This window comes from Clavelina lepadiformis, chromosome 4 (genome assembly GCF_947623445.1).
Source record: "Clavelina lepadiformis chromosome 4, kaClaLepa1.1, whole genome shotgun sequence".
NCBI classification, from domain to species: Eukaryota; Metazoa; Chordata; class Ascidiacea; order Aplousobranchia; family Clavelinidae; genus Clavelina; species Clavelina lepadiformis.
The window spans coordinates 18416389-18432755 of NC_135243.1; the positions used below are offsets into that span (position 1 = coordinate 18416389).

The following is a 16367-nucleotide window of genomic DNA, read 5'->3' on the forward strand; positions in this document are numbered from 1 at the left end:
TGACTAAAATGCTTACAACACCCGGTATTCCCAGGCGGTCACCCATCCAAGTACTAACCGGGCCCGAGGTTGCTTAACTTCCGAGATCGAACGAGATCGGGTCTACTCAACCTGGTATGGTCGTAGGCGATTTCAAAAGAAAGAAAATGGCCTTTTCTATTATAATTCGATTGCATAGGAAATTCAAAAACGCAACCAGTTGCTATAAATTTAATTTAAATATACAGCATGACTAAAATGCTTACAACACCCGGTATTCCCAGGCGGTCACCCATCCAAGTTCTAACCGTGCCCGAGGTTGCTTAACTTCCGAGATCGAACGAGATCGGGTCTACTCAACCTGGTATGGTCGTAGGCGATTTCAAAAGAAAGAAAACGGCCTTTTCAATTAAAATTCGATTGCATAGGAAATTCAAAAACGCAAACAGTTGCTATAAATTTCATTGAAATTTACAGCATGACTAAAATGCTTACAACACCCGGTGATCCCAGGCGGTCACCCATCCAAGTACTAACCGGGCCCGAGGTTGCTTAACTTTCGAGATCGAACGAGATCGGGTCTACTCAACCTGGTATGGTCGTAGGCAATTTCAAAAGAAAGAAAATGGCCGTTTCAATTATAATTCGATTGCATAGGAAATTCAAAAACGCAAACAATTGCTATAAATTTCATTGAAGTATACAGCAAGACTAAAATGCTTACAACACCCAGTAAGTTATTCCCAGGCGGTCACCCATCCAAGTACTAACCGGGCCCGAGGTTGCTTAACTTCCGAGATCGAACGAGATCGGGTCTACTCAACCTGGTTCGGTCGTAGGCGATTTCAAAAGAAAGAAAATGGCCTTTTCAATTATAATTCGATTGCATAGGAAATTCAAAATGGCAAACAATTGCTATAAATTTCATTGAAATATACAGCATGACTAAAATGCTTACAACACCCGGTATTCCCAGGCGGTCACCCATCCAAGTACTAACCGGGCCCGAGGTTGCTTAACTTCCGAGATCGAACGAGATCGGGTCTACTCAACCTGGTATGGTCTTAAGCGGTTTCAAAAGAAAGAAAATGGCCTTTTCAATTATAATTCGATTGCATAGGAAATTCAAAAACGCAAACAGTTGCTATAAATTTCTTTCAAATATACAGCATGACTAAAATGCTTACAACACCCGGTATTCCCAGGCGGTCACCCATCCAAGTACTAACCGGGCCCGAGGTTGCTTAACATCCGAGATCGAACGAGATCGGGTCTACTCAACCTGGTATGGTCGTAGGCGATTTCAAAAGAAAGAAAATGGCCTTTTCAATTATAATTCGATTGCATAGGAAATTCAAAAACGCAAACAGTTGCTATAAATTTCATTGAAATTTACAGCATGACTAAAATGCTTACAACACCCGGTATTCCCAGGCGGTCACCCATCCAAGTACTAACCGGGCCCGAGGTTGCTTAACTTCCGAGATCGAACGAGATCGGGTCTACTCAACCTGGTATGGTCGTAGGCGATTTCAAAAGAAAGAAATCGGCCTTTTCATATATAATTCGATTGCATAGGAAATTCAAAAACGCAAACAATTGCTATAAATTTCATTGAAGTATACAGCATGACTAAAATGCTTACAACACCCAGTATTCCCAGGCGGTCACCCATCCAAGTACTAACCGGGCACGAGGTTGCTTAACTTCCGAGATCGAACGAGATCGGGTCTACTCAACCTGGTATGGTCGTAGGCGATTTCAAAAGAAAGAAAATGGCCTTTTCAATTATAATTCGATTGCATAGGAAATTCAAAAACGCAAACAATTGTTATAACTTTCATTGAAGTATACAGCATGACTAAAATGCTTACAACACCCGGTATTCCCAGGCGGTCACCCATCCAAGTACTAACCGGGCCCGAGGCTGCTTAACTTCCGAGATCGAACGAGATCGGGTCTACTCAACCTGGTATGGTCGTAGGCGATTTCAAAAGAAAGAAAATGGCTTTTTCAATTATAATTCGATTGCATAGGAAATTCAAAAACGCAAACAATTGCTATAAATTTCATTGAAGTATACAGCATGACTAAAATGCTTACAACACCCGGTATTCCCAGGCGGTCACCCATCCAAGTACTAACCGGGCCCGAGGTTGCTTAACTTCCGAGATCGAACGAGATCGGGTCTACTCAACCTGGTATGGTCGTAGGCGATTTCAAAAGAAAGAAAATGGCCTTTTCAATTATAATTCGATTGCATAGGAAATTCAAAAACGCAAACAGTTGTTATAAATTTCATTGAAATATACAGCATGACTAAAATGCTTACAACACCCGGTATTCCCAGGCGGTCACCCATCCAAGTACTAACCGGGCCCGAGGTTGCTTAACTTCCGAGATCGAACGAGATCGGGTCTACTCAACCTGGTATGGTCGTAGGCGATTTCAAAAGAAAGAAAATGGCCTTTTCAATTATAATTCGATTGCATAGGAAATTGAAAATGGCAAACAATTGCTATAAATTTCATTGAAATATACAGCATGACTAAAATGCTTACAACACCCGGTATTCCCAGGCGGTCACCCATCCAAGTACTAACCGGGCCCGAGGTTGCTTAACTTCCGAGATCGAACGAGATCGGGTCTACTCAACCTGGTATGGTCGTAGGCGATTTCAAAAGAAAGAAAATGGCCTTTTCAATTATAATTCGATTGCATAGGAAATTCAAAAACGCAAACAGTTGCTATAAATTTCATTGAAATATACAGCATGACTAAAATGCTTACAACACCCGGTATTCCCAGGCGGTCACCCATCCAAGTACTAACCGGGCCCGAGGTTGCTTAACTTCCGAGATCGAACGAGATCGGGTCTACTCAACCTGGTATGGTCGTAGGCGATTTCAAAAGAAAGAAAATGGCCTTTTCAATTATAATTCGATTGCATAGGAAATTCAAAAACGCAAACAATTGCTATAAATTTCATTGAAGTATACAGCATGACTAAAATGCTTACAACACCCGGTATTCCCAGGCGGTCACCCATCCAAGTACTAACCGGGCCCGAGGCTGCTTAACTTCCGAGATCGAACGAGATCGGGTCTACTCAACCTGGTATGGTCGTAGGCGATTTCAAAAGAAAGAAAATGGCCTTTTCAATTATAATTCGATTGCATAGGAAATTCAAAAACGCAAACAATTGCTATAAATTTCATTGAAGTATACAGCATGACTAAAATGCTTACAACACCCGGTATTCCCAGGCGGTCACCCATCCAAGTACTAACCGGGCCCGAGGTTGCTTAACTTCCGAGATCGAACAAGATCGGGTCTACTCAACCTGGTATGGTCGTAGGCGATTTCAAAAGAAAGAAAATGGCCTTTTCAATTATAATTCGATTGCATAGGAAATTGAAAATGGCAAACAATTGCTATAAATTTCATTGAAATATACAGCATGACTAAAATGCTTACAACACCCGGTATTCCCAGGCGGTCACCCATCCAAGTACTAACCGGGCCCGAGGTTGCTTAACTTCCGAGATCGAACGAGATCGGGTCTACTCAACCTGGTATGGTCGTAGGCGATTTCAAAAGAAAGAAAATGGCCTTTTCAATTATAATTCGATTGCATAGGAAATTGAAAATGGCAAACAATTGCTATAAATTTCATTGAAATATACAGCATGACTAAAATGCTTACAACACCCGGTATTCCCAGGCGGTCACCCATCCAAGTACTAACCGGGCCCGAGGTTGCTTAACTTCCGAGATCGAACGAGATCGGGTCTACTCAACCTGGTATGGTCGTAGGCGATTTCAAAAGAAAGAAAATGGCCTTTTCAATTATAATTCGATTGCATAGGAAATTCAAAAACGCAAACAGTTGCTATAAATTTCATTGAAATATACAGCATTACTAAAATGCTTACAACACCCGGTATTCCCAGGCGGTCACCCATCCAAGTACTAACCGGGCCCGACGTTGCTTAACTTCCGAGATCGAACGAGATCGGGTCTACTCAACCTGGTATGGTCGTAGGCGATTTCAAAAGAAAGAAAATGGCCTTTTCAATTATAATTCGATTGCATAGGAAATTCAAAATGGCAAACAATTGCTATAAATTTCATTGAAATATACAGCATGACTAAAATGCTTACAACACCCGGTATTCCCAGGCGGTCACCCATCCAAGTACTAACCGGGCCCGAGGTTGCTTAACTTCCGAGATCGAACGAGATCGGGTCTACTCAACCTGGTATGGTCTTAGGCGGTTTCAAAAGAAAGAAAATGGCCTTTTCAATTATAATTCGATTGCATAGGAAATTCAAAAACGCAAACAGTTGCTATAAATTTCTTTCAAATATACAGCATGACTAAAATGCTTACAACACCCGGTATTCCCAGGCGGTCACCCATCCAAGTACTAACCGGGCCCGAGGTTGCTTAACTTCCGAGATCGAACGAGATCGGGTCTACTCAACCTGGTATGGTCGTAGGCGATTTCAAAAGAAAGAAAATGGCCTTTTCAATTAAAATTCGATTGCATAGGAAATTCAAAAACGCAAACAGTTGCTATAAATTTCATTGAAATTTACAGCATGACTAAAATGCTTACAACACCCGGTATTCCCAGGCGGTCACCCATCCAAGAACTAACAGGGCCCGAGGTTGCTTAACTTCCGAGATCGAACGAGATCGGGTCTACTCAACCTGGTATGGTCGTAAGCGATTTCAAAAGAAAGAAATCGGCCTTTTCATATATAATTCGATTGCATAAGAAATTCAAAAACGCAAACAATTGCTATAAATTTCATTGAAATATACAGCATGACTAAAATGCTTACAACACCCGGTATTCCCAGGCGGTCACCCATCCAAGTACTAACCGGGCACGAGGTTGCTTAACTTCCGAGATCGAACGAGATCGGGTCTACTCAACCTGGTATGGTCGTAGGCGATTTCAAAAGAAAGAAAATGGCCTTTTCAATTATAATTCGATTGCATAGGAAATTCAAAAACGCAAACAATTGCTATAAATTTCATTGAAGTATACAGCATGACTAAAATGCTTACAACACCCGGTATTCCCAGGCGGTCACCCATCCAGGTACTAACCGGGCCCGAGGCTGTTTAACTTCCGAGATCGAACGAGATCGGGTCTACTCAACCTGGTATGGTCGTAGGCGGTTTCAAAAGAAAGAAAATGGCCTTTTCAATTATAATTCGATTGCATAGGAAATTCAAACACGCAAACAGCTGTTATAAATTTCATTGAAATATACAGCATGACTAAAATACTTACAACACTCGGTATTCCCAGGCGGTCACCCATCCAAGTACTAACCGGGCCCGAGGTTGCTTAACTTCCGAGATCGAACGAGATCGGGTCTACTCAACCTGGTATGGTCGTAGGCGATTTCAAAAGAAAGAAAATGGCCTTTTCAATTATAATTCGATTGCATAGGAAATTGAAAATGGCAAACAATTGCTATAAATTTCATTGAAATATACAGCATGACTAAAATGCTTACAACACCCGGTGATCCCAGGCGGTCACCCATCCAAGTACTAACCGGGCCCGAGGTTGCTTAACTTCCGAGATCGAACGAGATCGGGTCTAATCAACCTGGTATGGTCGTAGGCGATTTCAAAAGAAAGAAAATGGCCTTTTCAATTATAATTCGATTGCATAGGAAATTCAAAAACGCAAACAGTTGCTATAAATTTCATTGAAATATACAGCATTACTAAAATGCTTACAACACCCGGTATTCCCAGGCGGTCACCCATCCAAGTACTAACCGGGCCCGAGGTTGCTTAACTTCCGAGATCGAACGAGATCGGGTCTACTCAACCTGGTATGGTCGTAGGCGATTTCAAAAGAAAGAAAATGGCCTTTTCAATTATAACTCGAGTGCATAGGAATTTCAAAAACGCAAACAATTGCTATAAATTTCATTGAAGTATACAGCATGACTAAAATGCTTACAACACCCGGTATTCCCAGGCGTTCACCCATCCAAGTACTAACCGGGCCCGAGGTTGCTTAACTTCCGAGATCGAACGAGATCGGGTCTACTCAACCTGGTATGGTCGTAGGCGATTTCAAAAGAAAGAAAATGGCCTTTTCAATTATAATTCGATTGCATAGGAAATTCAAACACGCAAACAGCTGTTATAAATTTCATTGAAATATACAGCATGACTAAAATACTTACAACACTCGGTATTCCCAGGCGGTCACCCATCCAAGTACTAACCGGGCCCGAGGTTGCTTAACTTCCGAGATCGAACGAGATCGGGTCTACTCAACCTGGTATGGTCGTAGGCGATTTCAAAAGAAAGAAAATGGCCTTTTCAATTATAATTCGATTGCATAGGAAATTGAAAATGGCAAACAATTGCTATAAATTTCATTGAAATATACAGCATGACTAAAATGCTTACAACACCCGGTGATCCCAGGCGGTCACCCATCCAAGTACTAACCGGGCCCGAGGTTGCTTAACTTCCGAGATCGAACGAGATCGGGTCTACTCAACCTGGTATGGTCGTAGGCGATTTGAAAAGAAAGAAAATGGCCTTTTCAATTATAATTCGATTGCATAGGAAATTCAAAAACGCAAACAGTTGCTATAAATTTCATTGAAATATACAGCATTACTAAAATGCTTACAACACCCGGTATTCCCAGGCGGTCACCCATCCAAGTACTAACCGGGCCCGAGGTTGCTTAACTTCCGAGATCGAACGAGATCGGGTCTACTCAACCTGGTATGGTCGTAGGCGATTTCAAAAGAAAGAAAATGGCCTTTTCAATTATAACTCGAGTGCATAGGAATTTCAAAAACGCAAACAATTGCTATAAATTTCATTGAAGTATACAGCATGACTAAAATGCTTACAACACCCGGTATTCCCAGGCGTTCACCCATCCAAGTACTAACCGGGCCCGAGGTTGCTTAACTTCCGAGATCGAACGAGATCGGGTCTACTCAACCTGGTATGGTCGTAGGCGATTTCAAAAGAAAGAAAATGGCCTTTTCAATTATAATTCGATTGCATAGGAAATTCAAAATGGCAAACAATTGCTATAAATTTCATTGAAATATACAGCATGACTAAAATGCTTACAACACCCGGTATTCCCAGGCGGTCACCCATCCAAGTACTAACCGGGCCCGAGGTTGCTTAACTTCCGAGATCGAACGAGATCGGGTCTACTCAACCTGGTATGGTCTTAGGCGGTTTCAAAAGAAAGAAAATGGCCTTTTCAATTATAATTCGATTGCATAGGAAATTCAAAAACGCAAACAGTTGCTATAAATTTCTTTCAAATATACAGCATGACTAAAATGCTTACAACACCCGGTATTCCCAGGCGGTCACCCATCCAAGTACTAACCGGGCCCGAGGTTGCTTAACTTCCGAGATCGAACGAGATCGGGTCTACTCAACCTGGTATGGTCGTAGGCGATTTCAAAAGAAAGAAAATGGCCTTTTCAATTAAAATTCGATTGCATAGGAAATTCAAAAACGCAAACAGTTGCTATAAATTTCATTGAAATTTACAGCATGACTAAAATGCTTACAACACCCGGTATTCCCAGGCGGTCACCCATCCAAGAACTAACAGGGCCCGAGGTTGCTTAACTTCCGAGATCGAACGAGATCGGGTCTACTCAACCTGGTATGGTCGTAAGCGATTTCAAAAGAAAGAAATCGGCCTTTTCATATATAATTCGATTGCATAAGAAATTCAAAAACGCAAACAATTGCTATAAATTTCATTGAAATATACAGCATGACTAAAATGCTTACAACACCCGGTATTCCCAGGCGGTCACCCATCCAAGTACTAACCGGGCACGAGGTTGCTTAACTTCCGAGATCGAACGAGATCGGGTCTACTCAACCTGGTATGGTCGTAGGCGATTTCAAAAGAAAGAAAATGGCCTTTTCAATTATAATTCGATTGCATAGGAAATTCAAAAACGCAAACAATTGCTATAAATTTCATTGAAGTATACAGCATGACTAAAATGCTTACAACACCCGGTATTCCCAGGCGGTCACCCATCCAGGTACTAACCGGGCCCGAGGCTGTTTAACTTCCGAGATCGAACGAGATCGGGTCTACTCAACCTGGTATGGTCGTAGGCGGTTTCAAAAGAAAGAAAATGGCCTTTTCAATTATAATTCGATTGCATAGGAAATTCAAACACGCAAACAGCTGTTATAAATTTCATTGAAATATACAGCATGACTAAAATACTTACAACACTCGGTATTCCCAGGCGGTCACCCATCCAAGTACTAACCGGGCCCGAGGTTGCTTAACTTCCGAGATCGAACGAGATCGGGTCTACTCAACCTGGTATGGTCGTAGGCGATTTCAAAAGAAAGAAAATGGCCTTTTCAATTATAATTCGATTGCATAGGAAATTGAAAATGGCAAACAATTGCTATAAATTTCATTGAAATATACAGCATGACTAAAATGCTTACAACACCCGGTGATCCCAGGCGGTCACCCATCCAAGTACTAACCGGGCCCGAGGTTGCTTAACTTCCGAGATCGAACGAGATCGGGTCTACTCAACCTGGTATGGTCGTAGGCGATTTCAAAAGAAAGAAAATGGCCTTTTCAATTATAATTCGATTGCATAGGAAATTCAAAAACGCAAACAGTTGCTATAAATTTCATTGAAATATACAGCATTACTAAAATGCTTACAACACCCGGTATTCCCAGGCGGTCACCCATCCAAGTACTAACCGGGCCCGAGGTTGCTTAACTTCCGAGATCGAACGAGATCGGGTCTACTCAACCTGGTATGGTCGTAGGCGATTTCAAAAGAAAGAAAATGGCCTTTTCAATTATAACTCGAGTGCATAGGAATTTCAAAAACGCAAACAATTGCTATAAATTTCATTGAAGTATACAGCATGACTAAAATGCTTACAACACCCGGTATTCCCAGGCGTTCACCCATCCAAGTACTAACCGGGCCCGAGGTTGCTTAACTTCCGAGATCGAACGAGATCGGGTCTACTCAACCTGGTATGGTCGTAGGCGATTTCAAAAGAAAGAAAATGGCCTTTTCAATTATAATTCGATTGCATAGGAAATTCAAAAACGCAAACAATTGCTATAAATTTCATTGAAGTATACAGCATGATTAAAATGCTTACAACACCCGGTATTCCCAGGCGGTCACCCATCCAAGTACTAACCGGGCCCGAGGTTGCTTAACTTCCGAGATCGAACGAGATCGGGTCTACTCAACCTGGTATGGTCGTAGGCGATTTCAAAAGAAAGAAAATGGCCTTTTCAATTATAATTTGATTGCATAGGAAATTCAAACACGCAAACAGTTGTTATAAATTTCATTGAAATATACAGCATGACTAAAATGCTTACAACACCCGGTATTCCCAGGCGGTCACCCATCCAAGTACTAACCGGGCCCGAGGTTGCTTAACTTCCGAGATCGAACGAGATCGGGTCTACTCAACCTGGTATGGTCGTAGGCGATATCAAAAGAAAGAAAATGGCCTTTTCAATTATAATTCGATTGCATAGGAAATTCAAAAACGCAAACAGTTGCTATAAATTTCATTGAAATATACAGCATTACTAAAATGCTTACAACACCCGGTATTCCCAGGCGGTCACCCATCCAAGTACTAACCGGGCCCGAGGTTGCTTAACTTCCGAGATCGAACGAGATCGGGTCTACTCAACCTGGTATGGTCGTAGGCGATTTCAAAAGAAAGAAAATGGCCTTTTCAATTATAACTCGAGTGCATAGGAAATTCAAAAACGCAAACAATTGCTATAAATTTCATTGAAGTATACAGCATGACTAAAATGCTTACAACACCCGGTATTCCCAGGCGTTCACCCATCCAAGTACTAACCGGGCCCGAGGTTGCTTAACTTCCGAGATCGAACGAGATCGGGTCTACTCAACCTGGTATGGTCGTAGGCGATTTCAAAAGAAAGAAAATGGCCTTTTCAATTATAATTCGATTGCATAGGAAATTCAAAAACGCAAACAATTGCTATAAATTTCATTGAAGTATACAGCATGACTAAAATGCTTACAACACCCGGTATTCCCAGGCGGTCACCCATCCAAGTACTAACCGGGCCCGAGGTTGCTTAAATTCCGAGATCGAACGAGATCGGGTCTACTCAACCTGGTAGGGTCTTAGGCGGTTTCAAAAGAAAGAAAATGGCCTTTTCAATTATAATTCGATTGCATAGGAAATTCAAAAACGCAAACAGTTGCAATAAATTTAATTGAAATATACAGCATGACTAAAATGCTTACAACACCCGGTATTCCCAGGCGGTCACCCATCCAAGTACTAACCGGGCCCGTGGTTGCTTAACTTCCGAGATCGAACGAGATCGGGTCTACTCAACCTGGTATGGTCGTAGGCGATTTCAAAAGAAAGAAAATGGCCTTTTCAATTATAATTCGAATGCATAGGAAATTCAAAAACGCAAACAATTGCTATAAATTTCATTCAAATATACAGCATGACTAAAATGCTTACAACACCCGGTATTCCCAGGAGGTCACCCATCCAAGTACTAACCGGGCCCGAGGTTGCTTAACTTCCGAGATCGAACGAGAACGGGTCTACTCAACCTGGTATGGTCGTAGGCGATTTCAAAAGAAAGAAAATGGCCTTTTCAATTATAATTCGATTGCATAGGAAATTCAAAAACGCAAACAGTTGCTATAAATTTCATTGAAATATACAGCATTACTAAAATGCTTACAACACCCGGTATTCCCAGGCGGTCACCCATCCAAGTACTAACCGGGCCCGAGGTTGCTTAACTTCCGAGATTGAACGAGATCGGGTCTACTCAACCTGGTATGGTCGTAGGCGATTTCAAAAGAAAGAAAATGGCCTTTTCAATTATAACTCGAGTGCATAGGAAATTCAAAAACGCAAACAATTGCTATAAATTTCATTGAAGTATACAGCATGACTAAAATGCTTACAACACCCGGTATTCCCAGGCGTTCACCCATCCAAGTACTAACCGGGCCCGAGGTTGCTTAACTTCCGAGATCGAACGAGATCGGGTCTACTCAACCTGGTATGGTCGTAGGCGATTTCAAAAGAAAGAAAATGGCCTTTTCAATTATAATTCGATTGCATAGGAAATTCAAAAACGCAAACAATTGCTATAAATTTCATTGAAGTATACAGCATGACTAAAATGCTTACAACACCCGGTATTCCCAGGCGGTCACCCATCCAAGTACTAACCGGGCCCGAGGTTGCTTAACTTCCGAGATCGAACGAGATCGGGTCTACTCAACCTGATAGGGTCTTAGGCGGTTTCAAAAGAAAGAAAATGGCCTTTTCAATTATAATTCGATTGCATAGGAAATTCAAAACGCAAACAGTTGCAATAAATTTAATTGAAATATACAGCATGACTAAAATGCTTACAACACCCGGTATTCCCAGGCGGTCACCCATCCAAGTTCTAACCGTGCCCGACGTTGCTTAACTTCCGAGATCGAACGAGATCGGGTCTACTCAACCTGGTATGGTCGTAGGCGATTTCAAAAGAAAGAAAATGGCGTTTTCAATTATAATTCGATTGCATAGGAAATTCAAAAACGCAAACAGTTGCTATAAATTTCATTGAAATATACAGCATGACTAAAATGCTTACAACACCCGGTATTCCCAGGCGGTCACCCATCCAAGTACTAACCGGGCCCGAGGTTGCTTAACTTCCGAGATCGAACGAGAACGGGTCTACTCAACCTGGTATGGTCGTAGGCGATTTCAAAAGAAAGAAAATGGCCTTTTCAATTATAATTCGATTGCATAGGAAATTCAAAAACGCAAACAGTTGCTATAAATTTCATTGAAATATACAGCATGACTAAAATGCTTACAACACCCGGTATTCCCAGGCGGTCACCCATCCAAGTACTAACCGGGCCCGAGGTTGCTTAACTTCCGAGATTGAACGAGATCGGGTCTACTCAACCTGGTATGGTCGTAGGCGATTTCAAAAGAAAGAAAATGGCCTTTTCAATTATAACTCGAGTGCATAGGAAATTCAAAAACGCAAACAATTGCTATAAATTTCATAGAAGTATACAGCATGACTAAAATGCTTACAACACCCGGTATTCCCAGGCGTTCACCCATCCAAGTACTAACCGGGCCCGAGGTTGCTTAACTTCCGAGATCGAACGAGATCGGTCCTACTCAACCTGGTATGGTCTTAGGCGGTTTCAAAAGAAAGAAAATGGCCTTTTCAATTATAATTCGATTGCATAGGAAATTCAAAAACGCAAACAGTTGCTATAAATTTCTTTCAAATATACAGCATGACTAAAATGCTTACAACACCCGGTATTCCCAGGCGGTCACCCATCCAAGTACTAACCGGGCCCGAGGTTGCTTAACTTCCGAGATCGAACGAGATCGGGTCTACTCAACCTGGTATGGTCGTAGGCGATTTCAAAAGAAAGAAAACGGCCTTTTCAATTAAAATTCGATTGCATAGGAAATTCAAAAACGCAAACAGTTGCTATAAATTTCATTGAAATTTACAGCATGACTAAAATGCTTACAACACCCGGTATTCCCAGGCGGTCACCCATCCAATTACTAACAGGGCCCGAGGTTGCTTAACTTCCGAGATCGAACGAGATCGGGTCTACTCAACTTGGTATGGTCGTAGGCGATTTCAAAAGAAAGAAATCGGCCTTTTCATATATAATTCGATTGCATAAGAAATTCAAAAACGCAAACAATTGCTATAAATTTCATTGAAGTATACAGCATGACTAAAATGCTTACAACACCCGGTATTCCCAGGCGGTCACCCATCCAAGTACTAACCGGGCACGAGGTTGCTTAACTTCCGAGATCGAACGAGATCGGGTCTACTCAACCTGGTATGGTCGTAGGCGATTTCAAAAGAAAGAAAATGGCCTTTTCAATTATAATTCGATTGCATAGGAAATTCAAAAACGCAAACAATTGCTATAAAGTTCATTGAAGTATACAGCATGACTAAAATGCTTACAACACCCGGTATTCCCAGGCGGTCACCCATCCAGGTACTAACCGGGCCCGAGTCTGCTTAACTTCCGAGATCGAACGAGATCGGGTCTACTCAACCTGGTATGGTCGTAGGCGATTTCAAAAGAAAGAAAATGGCCTTTTCAATTATAATTCGATTGCATAGGAAATTCAAACACGCAAAGAGTTGTTATAAATTTCATTGAAATATACAGCATGACTAAAATGCTTACAACACCCGGTATTCCCAGGCGGTCACCCATCCAAGTACTAACCGGGCCCGAGGTTGCTTAACTTCCGAGATCGAACGAGATCGGGTCTACTCAACCTGGTATGGTCGTAGGCGATTTCAAAAGAAAGAAAATGGCCTTTTCAATTATAATTCGATTGCATAGGAAATTGAAAATGGCAAACAATTGCTATAAATTTCATTGAAATATACAGCATGACTAAAATGCTTACAACACCCGGTATTCCCAGGCGGTCACCCATCCAAGTACTAACCGGGCCCGAGGTTGCTTAACTTCCGAGATCGAACGAGATCGGGTCTACTCAACCTGGTATGGTCGTAGGCGATTTCAAAAGAAAGAAAATGGCCTTTTCAATTATAACACTGTGCTGCGTTTGAAAATTTTTTTTCATAGGTCAAAGATGTTTTAACTGTTTCTGAATCGATTTTTTGCGCTGAACTCAAAAATGCAACCAGTTTTTTTCAATCAGGTCAAGTTTTTTTTCTATCACATATTTAATTATGCTAGCTTTGGTCGTTATTGTGCACAAAGAAACTAATTTCTGGGGTAGCTTAATTGGTCATGCATGTTGTCAATTTTCGCAAGATGGTATTTTTATTTGAATGTAAGGTTTTTGCAATGACAGCCATTTTAAATACTACAAAAATATAATGACACAGTTGAAATAAAGGCACTTACAACTAACCAAGAAAGCTTCCTAACACATAATTTTGTTCAACGGCGCTCAACCTAAAAGTAGAAGTTAATATGTTACATTATAGACACGTAAACACTTAACATCACAAATGTGTTTTAAATGTGAAATACTTGCAAACATCAATGTGTGAAATAAAAACGAAGTGTTCAAAATAGCTTAACACAGAAAGCGTTGTGCGGCACATGATGATATTACGACATTAAATGCAATAACAATATAAATACAAATGATTTATGCTGACAAAAAGTGTTGCTTCAAAGATTTTCTTCTATGTGTGGTGTTGGGAAGATCTCTTTTTAAGCACCAACAGTAATCTGCAAGCATGTTTACATCCCAGCATCCTTGGTACCTTTCTTCCATATGGCGAAGGTCTTGGTGGAATCTCTCTCCATGTTCTTCGCTGTAGTCACCACAGTTGTCAGGAAAGTAATCTAAATGCGAACTCAGAAAGTGCATTTTCACAGACATCCGGGCTCCAAGGGATTGAAAACTTTCAAGCAGCTCTTTAACCTGTGCTTCATAATCAGGGATTCTATGCTTTCCAAGGAAGTTTGAAATTACTGCTCGAAATCCTGTCCATGCTCTTTTTTCTACTGCACTCATGTGTGCAGTAAAACCTTCGTCTTTCATCAGCTCACGGATCTGTGGCCCATCAAAGACTCCTGCTCGTAGCTTCGCTTCAGAGATGCGGGGAAATTTCATTTGTAAGAACTTGAAGGTTGGGCCATCTTTATCAAGTGCTTTGGTATAGTTTTTCATGAGACCAAGTTTAATGTGGAGAGGTGGCAAAAGAATATTTTGTGGATCAACTAAGTAAGCAAATTTGACATTTTTAAAACCAGGTGTAAAACTTGTTCTGGGTAGCCAGCTAATTTGTGTGTAGTGGCGATCATCAGCCCTCGAGTCCCACAGACACAAAAAACATGGATGTTTAGTGTAACCGGCCTGTAACCCAAGAAGTATTGAAATCATTTTTAAGTCACCACATATTTTCCATTTGTGTTGGCTATACTGAAGAGATTTCAAAAGGTATTTCATGTCTTCATAGCATTCAGTGAGCTTCACTGAATGTCCAACAGGAACAGAACCAATCTTATTGCCATTGTGTAGTAATACTACCTTCAAACTCTTTACAGATGAGTCCAAAAACAATCGCCATTCTGCCGAACTGTATACTATGCCCAAAGCTGATATTAATCCTGAAACATCTTGACATCATCTAGGGAATGGTCTTCGTCATAATTGAAATATTTTCTAAACTATTTATCTTCATACCGATACCAGAAATATGTGGTGCATGGAGCTAGCAAGTTGTTCTCACGTAGTCGTGATCCTAGGAGCTGAGCGGATTCTTTGGTGAGATTTAAATCTCGGGTTAGGTCATTCAGCTCAAGCTGTGTAAGAGGCTTCGGTTGGCTTGTACTTTGCTCTGCATCCCATGTGTCTTGTTCACTTGCTTTGCTCGCTGCAGATGAACAACACTCCATTTCACTTATTTCTCCAGGTGGTTCTGGAACAGGAATACCAGGGCCATGTGGTACTGGTTTCATGGCTGAAGGAACATCAGGGTACTTCACATGTTGTTTGTTCTTCCGGTTTATTCCTAAAATGAAAAAGAACACTTTTACTCTTAAATCAAGCAATTAATGAAAATGCCTCCATACAATGCAAGTATCAGCATACCTTGTAAGTTGGTCATGCAAAAATAACAATCAGTGACATGGTCTTTTCCTTCTCTCCATACCATAGGAATACCGAAAGGAAGGCTCTTTATTTTCTTTAGGCTCCATAATCTCAAGTTTTCAACGCATGCTCTACAACATATGTGCGGAGCAAATGCCTTGTCCTGATCGCCTAGTTTTACTCCAAAATACGCATAATATGCTTTTTTAACAAACTGCGTAATTTTTGCTTGGCGACTGCGCAGGGTGACCTTGCCACATATGTAACAGAACCTGTCTGGATCATTTTTGCACTTTCTCATTGTACTGTAAAAACAAATCATCTAAACTGCACACTAAACTAGCCTGTAAAAACAAGTTCAGAAGTTTAACTTTTCAAGCACCAGGTGTATTCGTTATGTTCTTCTCATTGTGATGTCACTGAAGTTTCATCAAAACTAAATCATTTTTATGACACCACAAATCTCAATCGCAAACGCTGAAAGCTGAAGTTGTCAAAAATTTCAAACGCAATTTGCCAAAAAACTAGACCTGATTGAAGAAAACGGATAACAGTTTTGGATTCAGCATCAAAAAGTACACTAAGAACCGTCAATACTTTATTAACCTAAAAATTAACGCAGCACAGTGTAATTCGATTGCATAGGAAATTCAAAAACGCAAACAGT

At 41.1% G+C, this 16367-nt stretch overlaps 1 protein-coding gene, 54 non-coding genes and 6 pseudogenes across 55 annotated transcripts; all 61 read right to left on the reverse strand.

Moving 5' to 3' along the window:
• Positions 1-9: 9 nt before the first annotated feature.
• On the reverse strand, positions 10-128 carry LOC143456000 (5S ribosomal RNA). Its single transcript, XR_013117011.1, has one exon. It is a non-coding gene; the product is annotated as a 5S ribosomal RNA (ribosomal RNA).
• Positions 129-238: 110 nt separating this feature from the next.
• On the reverse strand, positions 239-357 carry LOC143455677 (5S ribosomal RNA; annotated as a pseudogene).
• A 110-nt stretch (positions 358-467) lies between these two features.
• LOC143455209 (5S ribosomal RNA) lies at positions 468-586 on the reverse strand. The gene has a single exon (XR_013116797.1). It is a non-coding gene; the product is annotated as a 5S ribosomal RNA (ribosomal RNA).
• A 110-nt stretch (positions 587-696) lies between these two features.
• Positions 697-820, reverse strand: LOC143456472 (5S ribosomal RNA; annotated as a pseudogene).
• Positions 821-930: 110 nt separating this feature from the next.
• On the reverse strand, positions 931-1049 carry LOC143453614 (5S ribosomal RNA). Its single transcript, XR_013115274.1, has one exon. It is a non-coding gene; the product is annotated as a 5S ribosomal RNA (ribosomal RNA).
• A 110-nt stretch (positions 1050-1159) lies between these two features.
• Positions 1160-1278, reverse strand: LOC143453995 (5S ribosomal RNA). Its single transcript, XR_013115641.1, has one exon. It is a non-coding gene; the product is annotated as a 5S ribosomal RNA (ribosomal RNA).
• Positions 1279-1388: 110 nt separating this feature from the next.
• Positions 1389-1507, reverse strand: LOC143456012 (5S ribosomal RNA). Its single transcript, XR_013117012.1, has one exon. It is a non-coding gene; the product is annotated as a 5S ribosomal RNA (ribosomal RNA).
• A 110-nt stretch (positions 1508-1617) lies between these two features.
• LOC143455056 (5S ribosomal RNA) lies at positions 1618-1736 on the reverse strand. The gene has a single exon (XR_013116653.1). It is a non-coding gene; the product is annotated as a 5S ribosomal RNA (ribosomal RNA).
• A 110-nt stretch (positions 1737-1846) lies between these two features.
• LOC143458009 (5S ribosomal RNA) lies at positions 1847-1965 on the reverse strand. Its single transcript, XR_013117650.1, has one exon. It is a non-coding gene; the product is annotated as a 5S ribosomal RNA (ribosomal RNA).
• Positions 1966-2075: 110 nt separating this feature from the next.
• On the reverse strand, positions 2076-2194 carry LOC143456023 (5S ribosomal RNA). The gene has a single exon (XR_013117013.1). It is a non-coding gene; the product is annotated as a 5S ribosomal RNA (ribosomal RNA).
• A 110-nt stretch (positions 2195-2304) lies between these two features.
• On the reverse strand, positions 2305-2423 carry LOC143456034 (5S ribosomal RNA). Its single transcript, XR_013117014.1, has one exon. It is a non-coding gene; the product is annotated as a 5S ribosomal RNA (ribosomal RNA).
• Positions 2424-2533: 110 nt separating this feature from the next.
• On the reverse strand, positions 2534-2652 carry LOC143456046 (5S ribosomal RNA). The gene has a single exon (XR_013117015.1). It is a non-coding gene; the product is annotated as a 5S ribosomal RNA (ribosomal RNA).
• A 110-nt stretch (positions 2653-2762) lies between these two features.
• Positions 2763-2881, reverse strand: LOC143456057 (5S ribosomal RNA). The gene has a single exon (XR_013117016.1). It is a non-coding gene; the product is annotated as a 5S ribosomal RNA (ribosomal RNA).
• A 110-nt stretch (positions 2882-2991) lies between these two features.
• LOC143458011 (5S ribosomal RNA) lies at positions 2992-3110 on the reverse strand. Its single transcript, XR_013117652.1, has one exon. It is a non-coding gene; the product is annotated as a 5S ribosomal RNA (ribosomal RNA).
• A 110-nt stretch (positions 3111-3220) lies between these two features.
• LOC143454070 (5S ribosomal RNA) lies at positions 3221-3339 on the reverse strand. The gene has a single exon (XR_013115712.1). It is a non-coding gene; the product is annotated as a 5S ribosomal RNA (ribosomal RNA).
• A 110-nt stretch (positions 3340-3449) lies between these two features.
• LOC143456069 (5S ribosomal RNA) lies at positions 3450-3568 on the reverse strand. The gene has a single exon (XR_013117017.1). It is a non-coding gene; the product is annotated as a 5S ribosomal RNA (ribosomal RNA).
• Positions 3569-3678: 110 nt separating this feature from the next.
• On the reverse strand, positions 3679-3797 carry LOC143456081 (5S ribosomal RNA). The gene has a single exon (XR_013117019.1). It is a non-coding gene; the product is annotated as a 5S ribosomal RNA (ribosomal RNA).
• A 110-nt stretch (positions 3798-3907) lies between these two features.
• Positions 3908-4026, reverse strand: LOC143454585 (5S ribosomal RNA). The gene has a single exon (XR_013116200.1). It is a non-coding gene; the product is annotated as a 5S ribosomal RNA (ribosomal RNA).
• Positions 4027-4136: 110 nt separating this feature from the next.
• On the reverse strand, positions 4137-4255 carry LOC143454465 (5S ribosomal RNA). Its single transcript, XR_013116086.1, has one exon. It is a non-coding gene; the product is annotated as a 5S ribosomal RNA (ribosomal RNA).
• A 110-nt stretch (positions 4256-4365) lies between these two features.
• On the reverse strand, positions 4366-4484 carry LOC143456094 (5S ribosomal RNA). Its single transcript, XR_013117020.1, has one exon. It is a non-coding gene; the product is annotated as a 5S ribosomal RNA (ribosomal RNA).
• A 110-nt stretch (positions 4485-4594) lies between these two features.
• Positions 4595-4713, reverse strand: LOC143454698 (5S ribosomal RNA). The gene has a single exon (XR_013116308.1). It is a non-coding gene; the product is annotated as a 5S ribosomal RNA (ribosomal RNA).
• A 110-nt stretch (positions 4714-4823) lies between these two features.
• On the reverse strand, positions 4824-4942 carry LOC143454487 (5S ribosomal RNA). The gene has a single exon (XR_013116106.1). It is a non-coding gene; the product is annotated as a 5S ribosomal RNA (ribosomal RNA).
• A 110-nt stretch (positions 4943-5052) lies between these two features.
• On the reverse strand, positions 5053-5171 carry LOC143454027 (5S ribosomal RNA). The gene has a single exon (XR_013115672.1). It is a non-coding gene; the product is annotated as a 5S ribosomal RNA (ribosomal RNA).
• A 110-nt stretch (positions 5172-5281) lies between these two features.
• LOC143454701 (5S ribosomal RNA) lies at positions 5282-5400 on the reverse strand. The gene has a single exon (XR_013116311.1). It is a non-coding gene; the product is annotated as a 5S ribosomal RNA (ribosomal RNA).
• Positions 5401-5510: 110 nt separating this feature from the next.
• On the reverse strand, positions 5511-5629 carry LOC143454391 (5S ribosomal RNA). The gene has a single exon (XR_013116017.1). It is a non-coding gene; the product is annotated as a 5S ribosomal RNA (ribosomal RNA).
• Positions 5630-5739: 110 nt separating this feature from the next.
• LOC143456106 (5S ribosomal RNA) lies at positions 5740-5858 on the reverse strand. Its single transcript, XR_013117021.1, has one exon. It is a non-coding gene; the product is annotated as a 5S ribosomal RNA (ribosomal RNA).
• Positions 5859-5968: 110 nt separating this feature from the next.
• On the reverse strand, positions 5969-6087 carry LOC143454533 (5S ribosomal RNA). The gene has a single exon (XR_013116151.1). It is a non-coding gene; the product is annotated as a 5S ribosomal RNA (ribosomal RNA).
• A 110-nt stretch (positions 6088-6197) lies between these two features.
• Positions 6198-6316, reverse strand: LOC143454702 (5S ribosomal RNA). Its single transcript, XR_013116312.1, has one exon. It is a non-coding gene; the product is annotated as a 5S ribosomal RNA (ribosomal RNA).
• A 110-nt stretch (positions 6317-6426) lies between these two features.
• LOC143454575 (5S ribosomal RNA) lies at positions 6427-6545 on the reverse strand. The gene has a single exon (XR_013116191.1). It is a non-coding gene; the product is annotated as a 5S ribosomal RNA (ribosomal RNA).
• Positions 6546-6655: 110 nt separating this feature from the next.
• Positions 6656-6774, reverse strand: LOC143456117 (5S ribosomal RNA). The gene has a single exon (XR_013117022.1). It is a non-coding gene; the product is annotated as a 5S ribosomal RNA (ribosomal RNA).
• A 110-nt stretch (positions 6775-6884) lies between these two features.
• Positions 6885-7003, reverse strand: LOC143454534 (5S ribosomal RNA). Its single transcript, XR_013116152.1, has one exon. It is a non-coding gene; the product is annotated as a 5S ribosomal RNA (ribosomal RNA).
• Positions 7004-7113: 110 nt separating this feature from the next.
• On the reverse strand, positions 7114-7232 carry LOC143454466 (5S ribosomal RNA). Its single transcript, XR_013116087.1, has one exon. It is a non-coding gene; the product is annotated as a 5S ribosomal RNA (ribosomal RNA).
• A 110-nt stretch (positions 7233-7342) lies between these two features.
• On the reverse strand, positions 7343-7461 carry LOC143456129 (5S ribosomal RNA). The gene has a single exon (XR_013117023.1). It is a non-coding gene; the product is annotated as a 5S ribosomal RNA (ribosomal RNA).
• A 110-nt stretch (positions 7462-7571) lies between these two features.
• On the reverse strand, positions 7572-7690 carry LOC143454699 (5S ribosomal RNA). The gene has a single exon (XR_013116309.1). It is a non-coding gene; the product is annotated as a 5S ribosomal RNA (ribosomal RNA).
• Positions 7691-7800: 110 nt separating this feature from the next.
• LOC143454488 (5S ribosomal RNA) lies at positions 7801-7919 on the reverse strand. Its single transcript, XR_013116107.1, has one exon. It is a non-coding gene; the product is annotated as a 5S ribosomal RNA (ribosomal RNA).
• Positions 7920-8029: 110 nt separating this feature from the next.
• LOC143454029 (5S ribosomal RNA) lies at positions 8030-8148 on the reverse strand. Its single transcript, XR_013115673.1, has one exon. It is a non-coding gene; the product is annotated as a 5S ribosomal RNA (ribosomal RNA).
• A 110-nt stretch (positions 8149-8258) lies between these two features.
• Positions 8259-8377, reverse strand: LOC143454703 (5S ribosomal RNA). Its single transcript, XR_013116313.1, has one exon. It is a non-coding gene; the product is annotated as a 5S ribosomal RNA (ribosomal RNA).
• Positions 8378-8487: 110 nt separating this feature from the next.
• On the reverse strand, positions 8488-8606 carry LOC143454576 (5S ribosomal RNA). The gene has a single exon (XR_013116192.1). It is a non-coding gene; the product is annotated as a 5S ribosomal RNA (ribosomal RNA).
• A 110-nt stretch (positions 8607-8716) lies between these two features.
• Positions 8717-8835, reverse strand: LOC143456140 (5S ribosomal RNA). Its single transcript, XR_013117024.1, has one exon. It is a non-coding gene; the product is annotated as a 5S ribosomal RNA (ribosomal RNA).
• Positions 8836-8945: 110 nt separating this feature from the next.
• On the reverse strand, positions 8946-9064 carry LOC143454535 (5S ribosomal RNA). Its single transcript, XR_013116153.1, has one exon. It is a non-coding gene; the product is annotated as a 5S ribosomal RNA (ribosomal RNA).
• A 110-nt stretch (positions 9065-9174) lies between these two features.
• Positions 9175-9293, reverse strand: LOC143456153 (5S ribosomal RNA). Its single transcript, XR_013117025.1, has one exon. It is a non-coding gene; the product is annotated as a 5S ribosomal RNA (ribosomal RNA).
• A 110-nt stretch (positions 9294-9403) lies between these two features.
• LOC143456164 (5S ribosomal RNA) lies at positions 9404-9522 on the reverse strand. The gene has a single exon (XR_013117026.1). It is a non-coding gene; the product is annotated as a 5S ribosomal RNA (ribosomal RNA).
• Positions 9523-9632: 110 nt separating this feature from the next.
• On the reverse strand, positions 9633-9751 carry LOC143456175 (5S ribosomal RNA). The gene has a single exon (XR_013117027.1). It is a non-coding gene; the product is annotated as a 5S ribosomal RNA (ribosomal RNA).
• A 110-nt stretch (positions 9752-9861) lies between these two features.
• LOC143454536 (5S ribosomal RNA) lies at positions 9862-9980 on the reverse strand. The gene has a single exon (XR_013116154.1). It is a non-coding gene; the product is annotated as a 5S ribosomal RNA (ribosomal RNA).
• A 110-nt stretch (positions 9981-10090) lies between these two features.
• On the reverse strand, positions 10091-10209 carry LOC143454836 (5S ribosomal RNA). Its single transcript, XR_013116441.1, has one exon. It is a non-coding gene; the product is annotated as a 5S ribosomal RNA (ribosomal RNA).
• A 110-nt stretch (positions 10210-10319) lies between these two features.
• LOC143453579 (5S ribosomal RNA) lies at positions 10320-10438 on the reverse strand. Its single transcript, XR_013115240.1, has one exon. It is a non-coding gene; the product is annotated as a 5S ribosomal RNA (ribosomal RNA).
• Positions 10439-10548: 110 nt separating this feature from the next.
• On the reverse strand, positions 10549-10667 carry LOC143454107 (5S ribosomal RNA). Its single transcript, XR_013115748.1, has one exon. It is a non-coding gene; the product is annotated as a 5S ribosomal RNA (ribosomal RNA).
• Positions 10668-10777: 110 nt separating this feature from the next.
• LOC143454373 (5S ribosomal RNA) lies at positions 10778-10896 on the reverse strand. The gene has a single exon (XR_013116000.1). It is a non-coding gene; the product is annotated as a 5S ribosomal RNA (ribosomal RNA).
• A 110-nt stretch (positions 10897-11006) lies between these two features.
• On the reverse strand, positions 11007-11125 carry LOC143454537 (5S ribosomal RNA). Its single transcript, XR_013116155.1, has one exon. It is a non-coding gene; the product is annotated as a 5S ribosomal RNA (ribosomal RNA).
• A 110-nt stretch (positions 11126-11235) lies between these two features.
• Positions 11236-11354, reverse strand: LOC143455675 (5S ribosomal RNA; annotated as a pseudogene).
• A 109-nt stretch (positions 11355-11463) lies between these two features.
• Positions 11464-11582, reverse strand: LOC143456611 (5S ribosomal RNA; annotated as a pseudogene).
• A 110-nt stretch (positions 11583-11692) lies between these two features.
• Positions 11693-11811, reverse strand: LOC143454241 (5S ribosomal RNA). Its single transcript, XR_013115876.1, has one exon. It is a non-coding gene; the product is annotated as a 5S ribosomal RNA (ribosomal RNA).
• A 110-nt stretch (positions 11812-11921) lies between these two features.
• Positions 11922-12040, reverse strand: LOC143454374 (5S ribosomal RNA). The gene has a single exon (XR_013116001.1). It is a non-coding gene; the product is annotated as a 5S ribosomal RNA (ribosomal RNA).
• A 110-nt stretch (positions 12041-12150) lies between these two features.
• LOC143456487 (5S ribosomal RNA) lies at positions 12151-12269 on the reverse strand (annotated as a pseudogene).
• A 110-nt stretch (positions 12270-12379) lies between these two features.
• LOC143456186 (5S ribosomal RNA) lies at positions 12380-12498 on the reverse strand. The gene has a single exon (XR_013117028.1). It is a non-coding gene; the product is annotated as a 5S ribosomal RNA (ribosomal RNA).
• Positions 12499-12608: 110 nt separating this feature from the next.
• Positions 12609-12727, reverse strand: LOC143456221 (5S ribosomal RNA; annotated as a pseudogene).
• Positions 12728-12837: 110 nt separating this feature from the next.
• Positions 12838-12956, reverse strand: LOC143454489 (5S ribosomal RNA). The gene has a single exon (XR_013116108.1). It is a non-coding gene; the product is annotated as a 5S ribosomal RNA (ribosomal RNA).
• A 110-nt stretch (positions 12957-13066) lies between these two features.
• Positions 13067-13185, reverse strand: LOC143454505 (5S ribosomal RNA). Its single transcript, XR_013116124.1, has one exon. It is a non-coding gene; the product is annotated as a 5S ribosomal RNA (ribosomal RNA).
• Positions 13186-13295: 110 nt separating this feature from the next.
• LOC143456199 (5S ribosomal RNA) lies at positions 13296-13414 on the reverse strand. The gene has a single exon (XR_013117031.1). It is a non-coding gene; the product is annotated as a 5S ribosomal RNA (ribosomal RNA).
• A 110-nt stretch (positions 13415-13524) lies between these two features.
• LOC143456211 (5S ribosomal RNA) lies at positions 13525-13643 on the reverse strand. The gene has a single exon (XR_013117032.1). It is a non-coding gene; the product is annotated as a 5S ribosomal RNA (ribosomal RNA).
• A 30-nt stretch (positions 13644-13673) lies between these two features.
• On the reverse strand, positions 13674-16057 carry LOC143453113 (uncharacterized). Its single transcript, XM_076954265.1, has 2 exons — positions 15701-16057; positions 13674-15620 (listed from the first exon to the last, which is right to left on the reverse strand). The coding sequence occupies exons 1-2, from the start codon at positions 16020-16022 to the stop codon at positions 15277-15279; spliced, it is 666 nt and encodes a 221-aa protein (XP_076810380.1). The 5' UTR covers positions 16023-16057; the 3' UTR covers positions 13674-15276.
• Between the last annotated feature and the right edge of the window lie 310 nt (positions 16058-16367).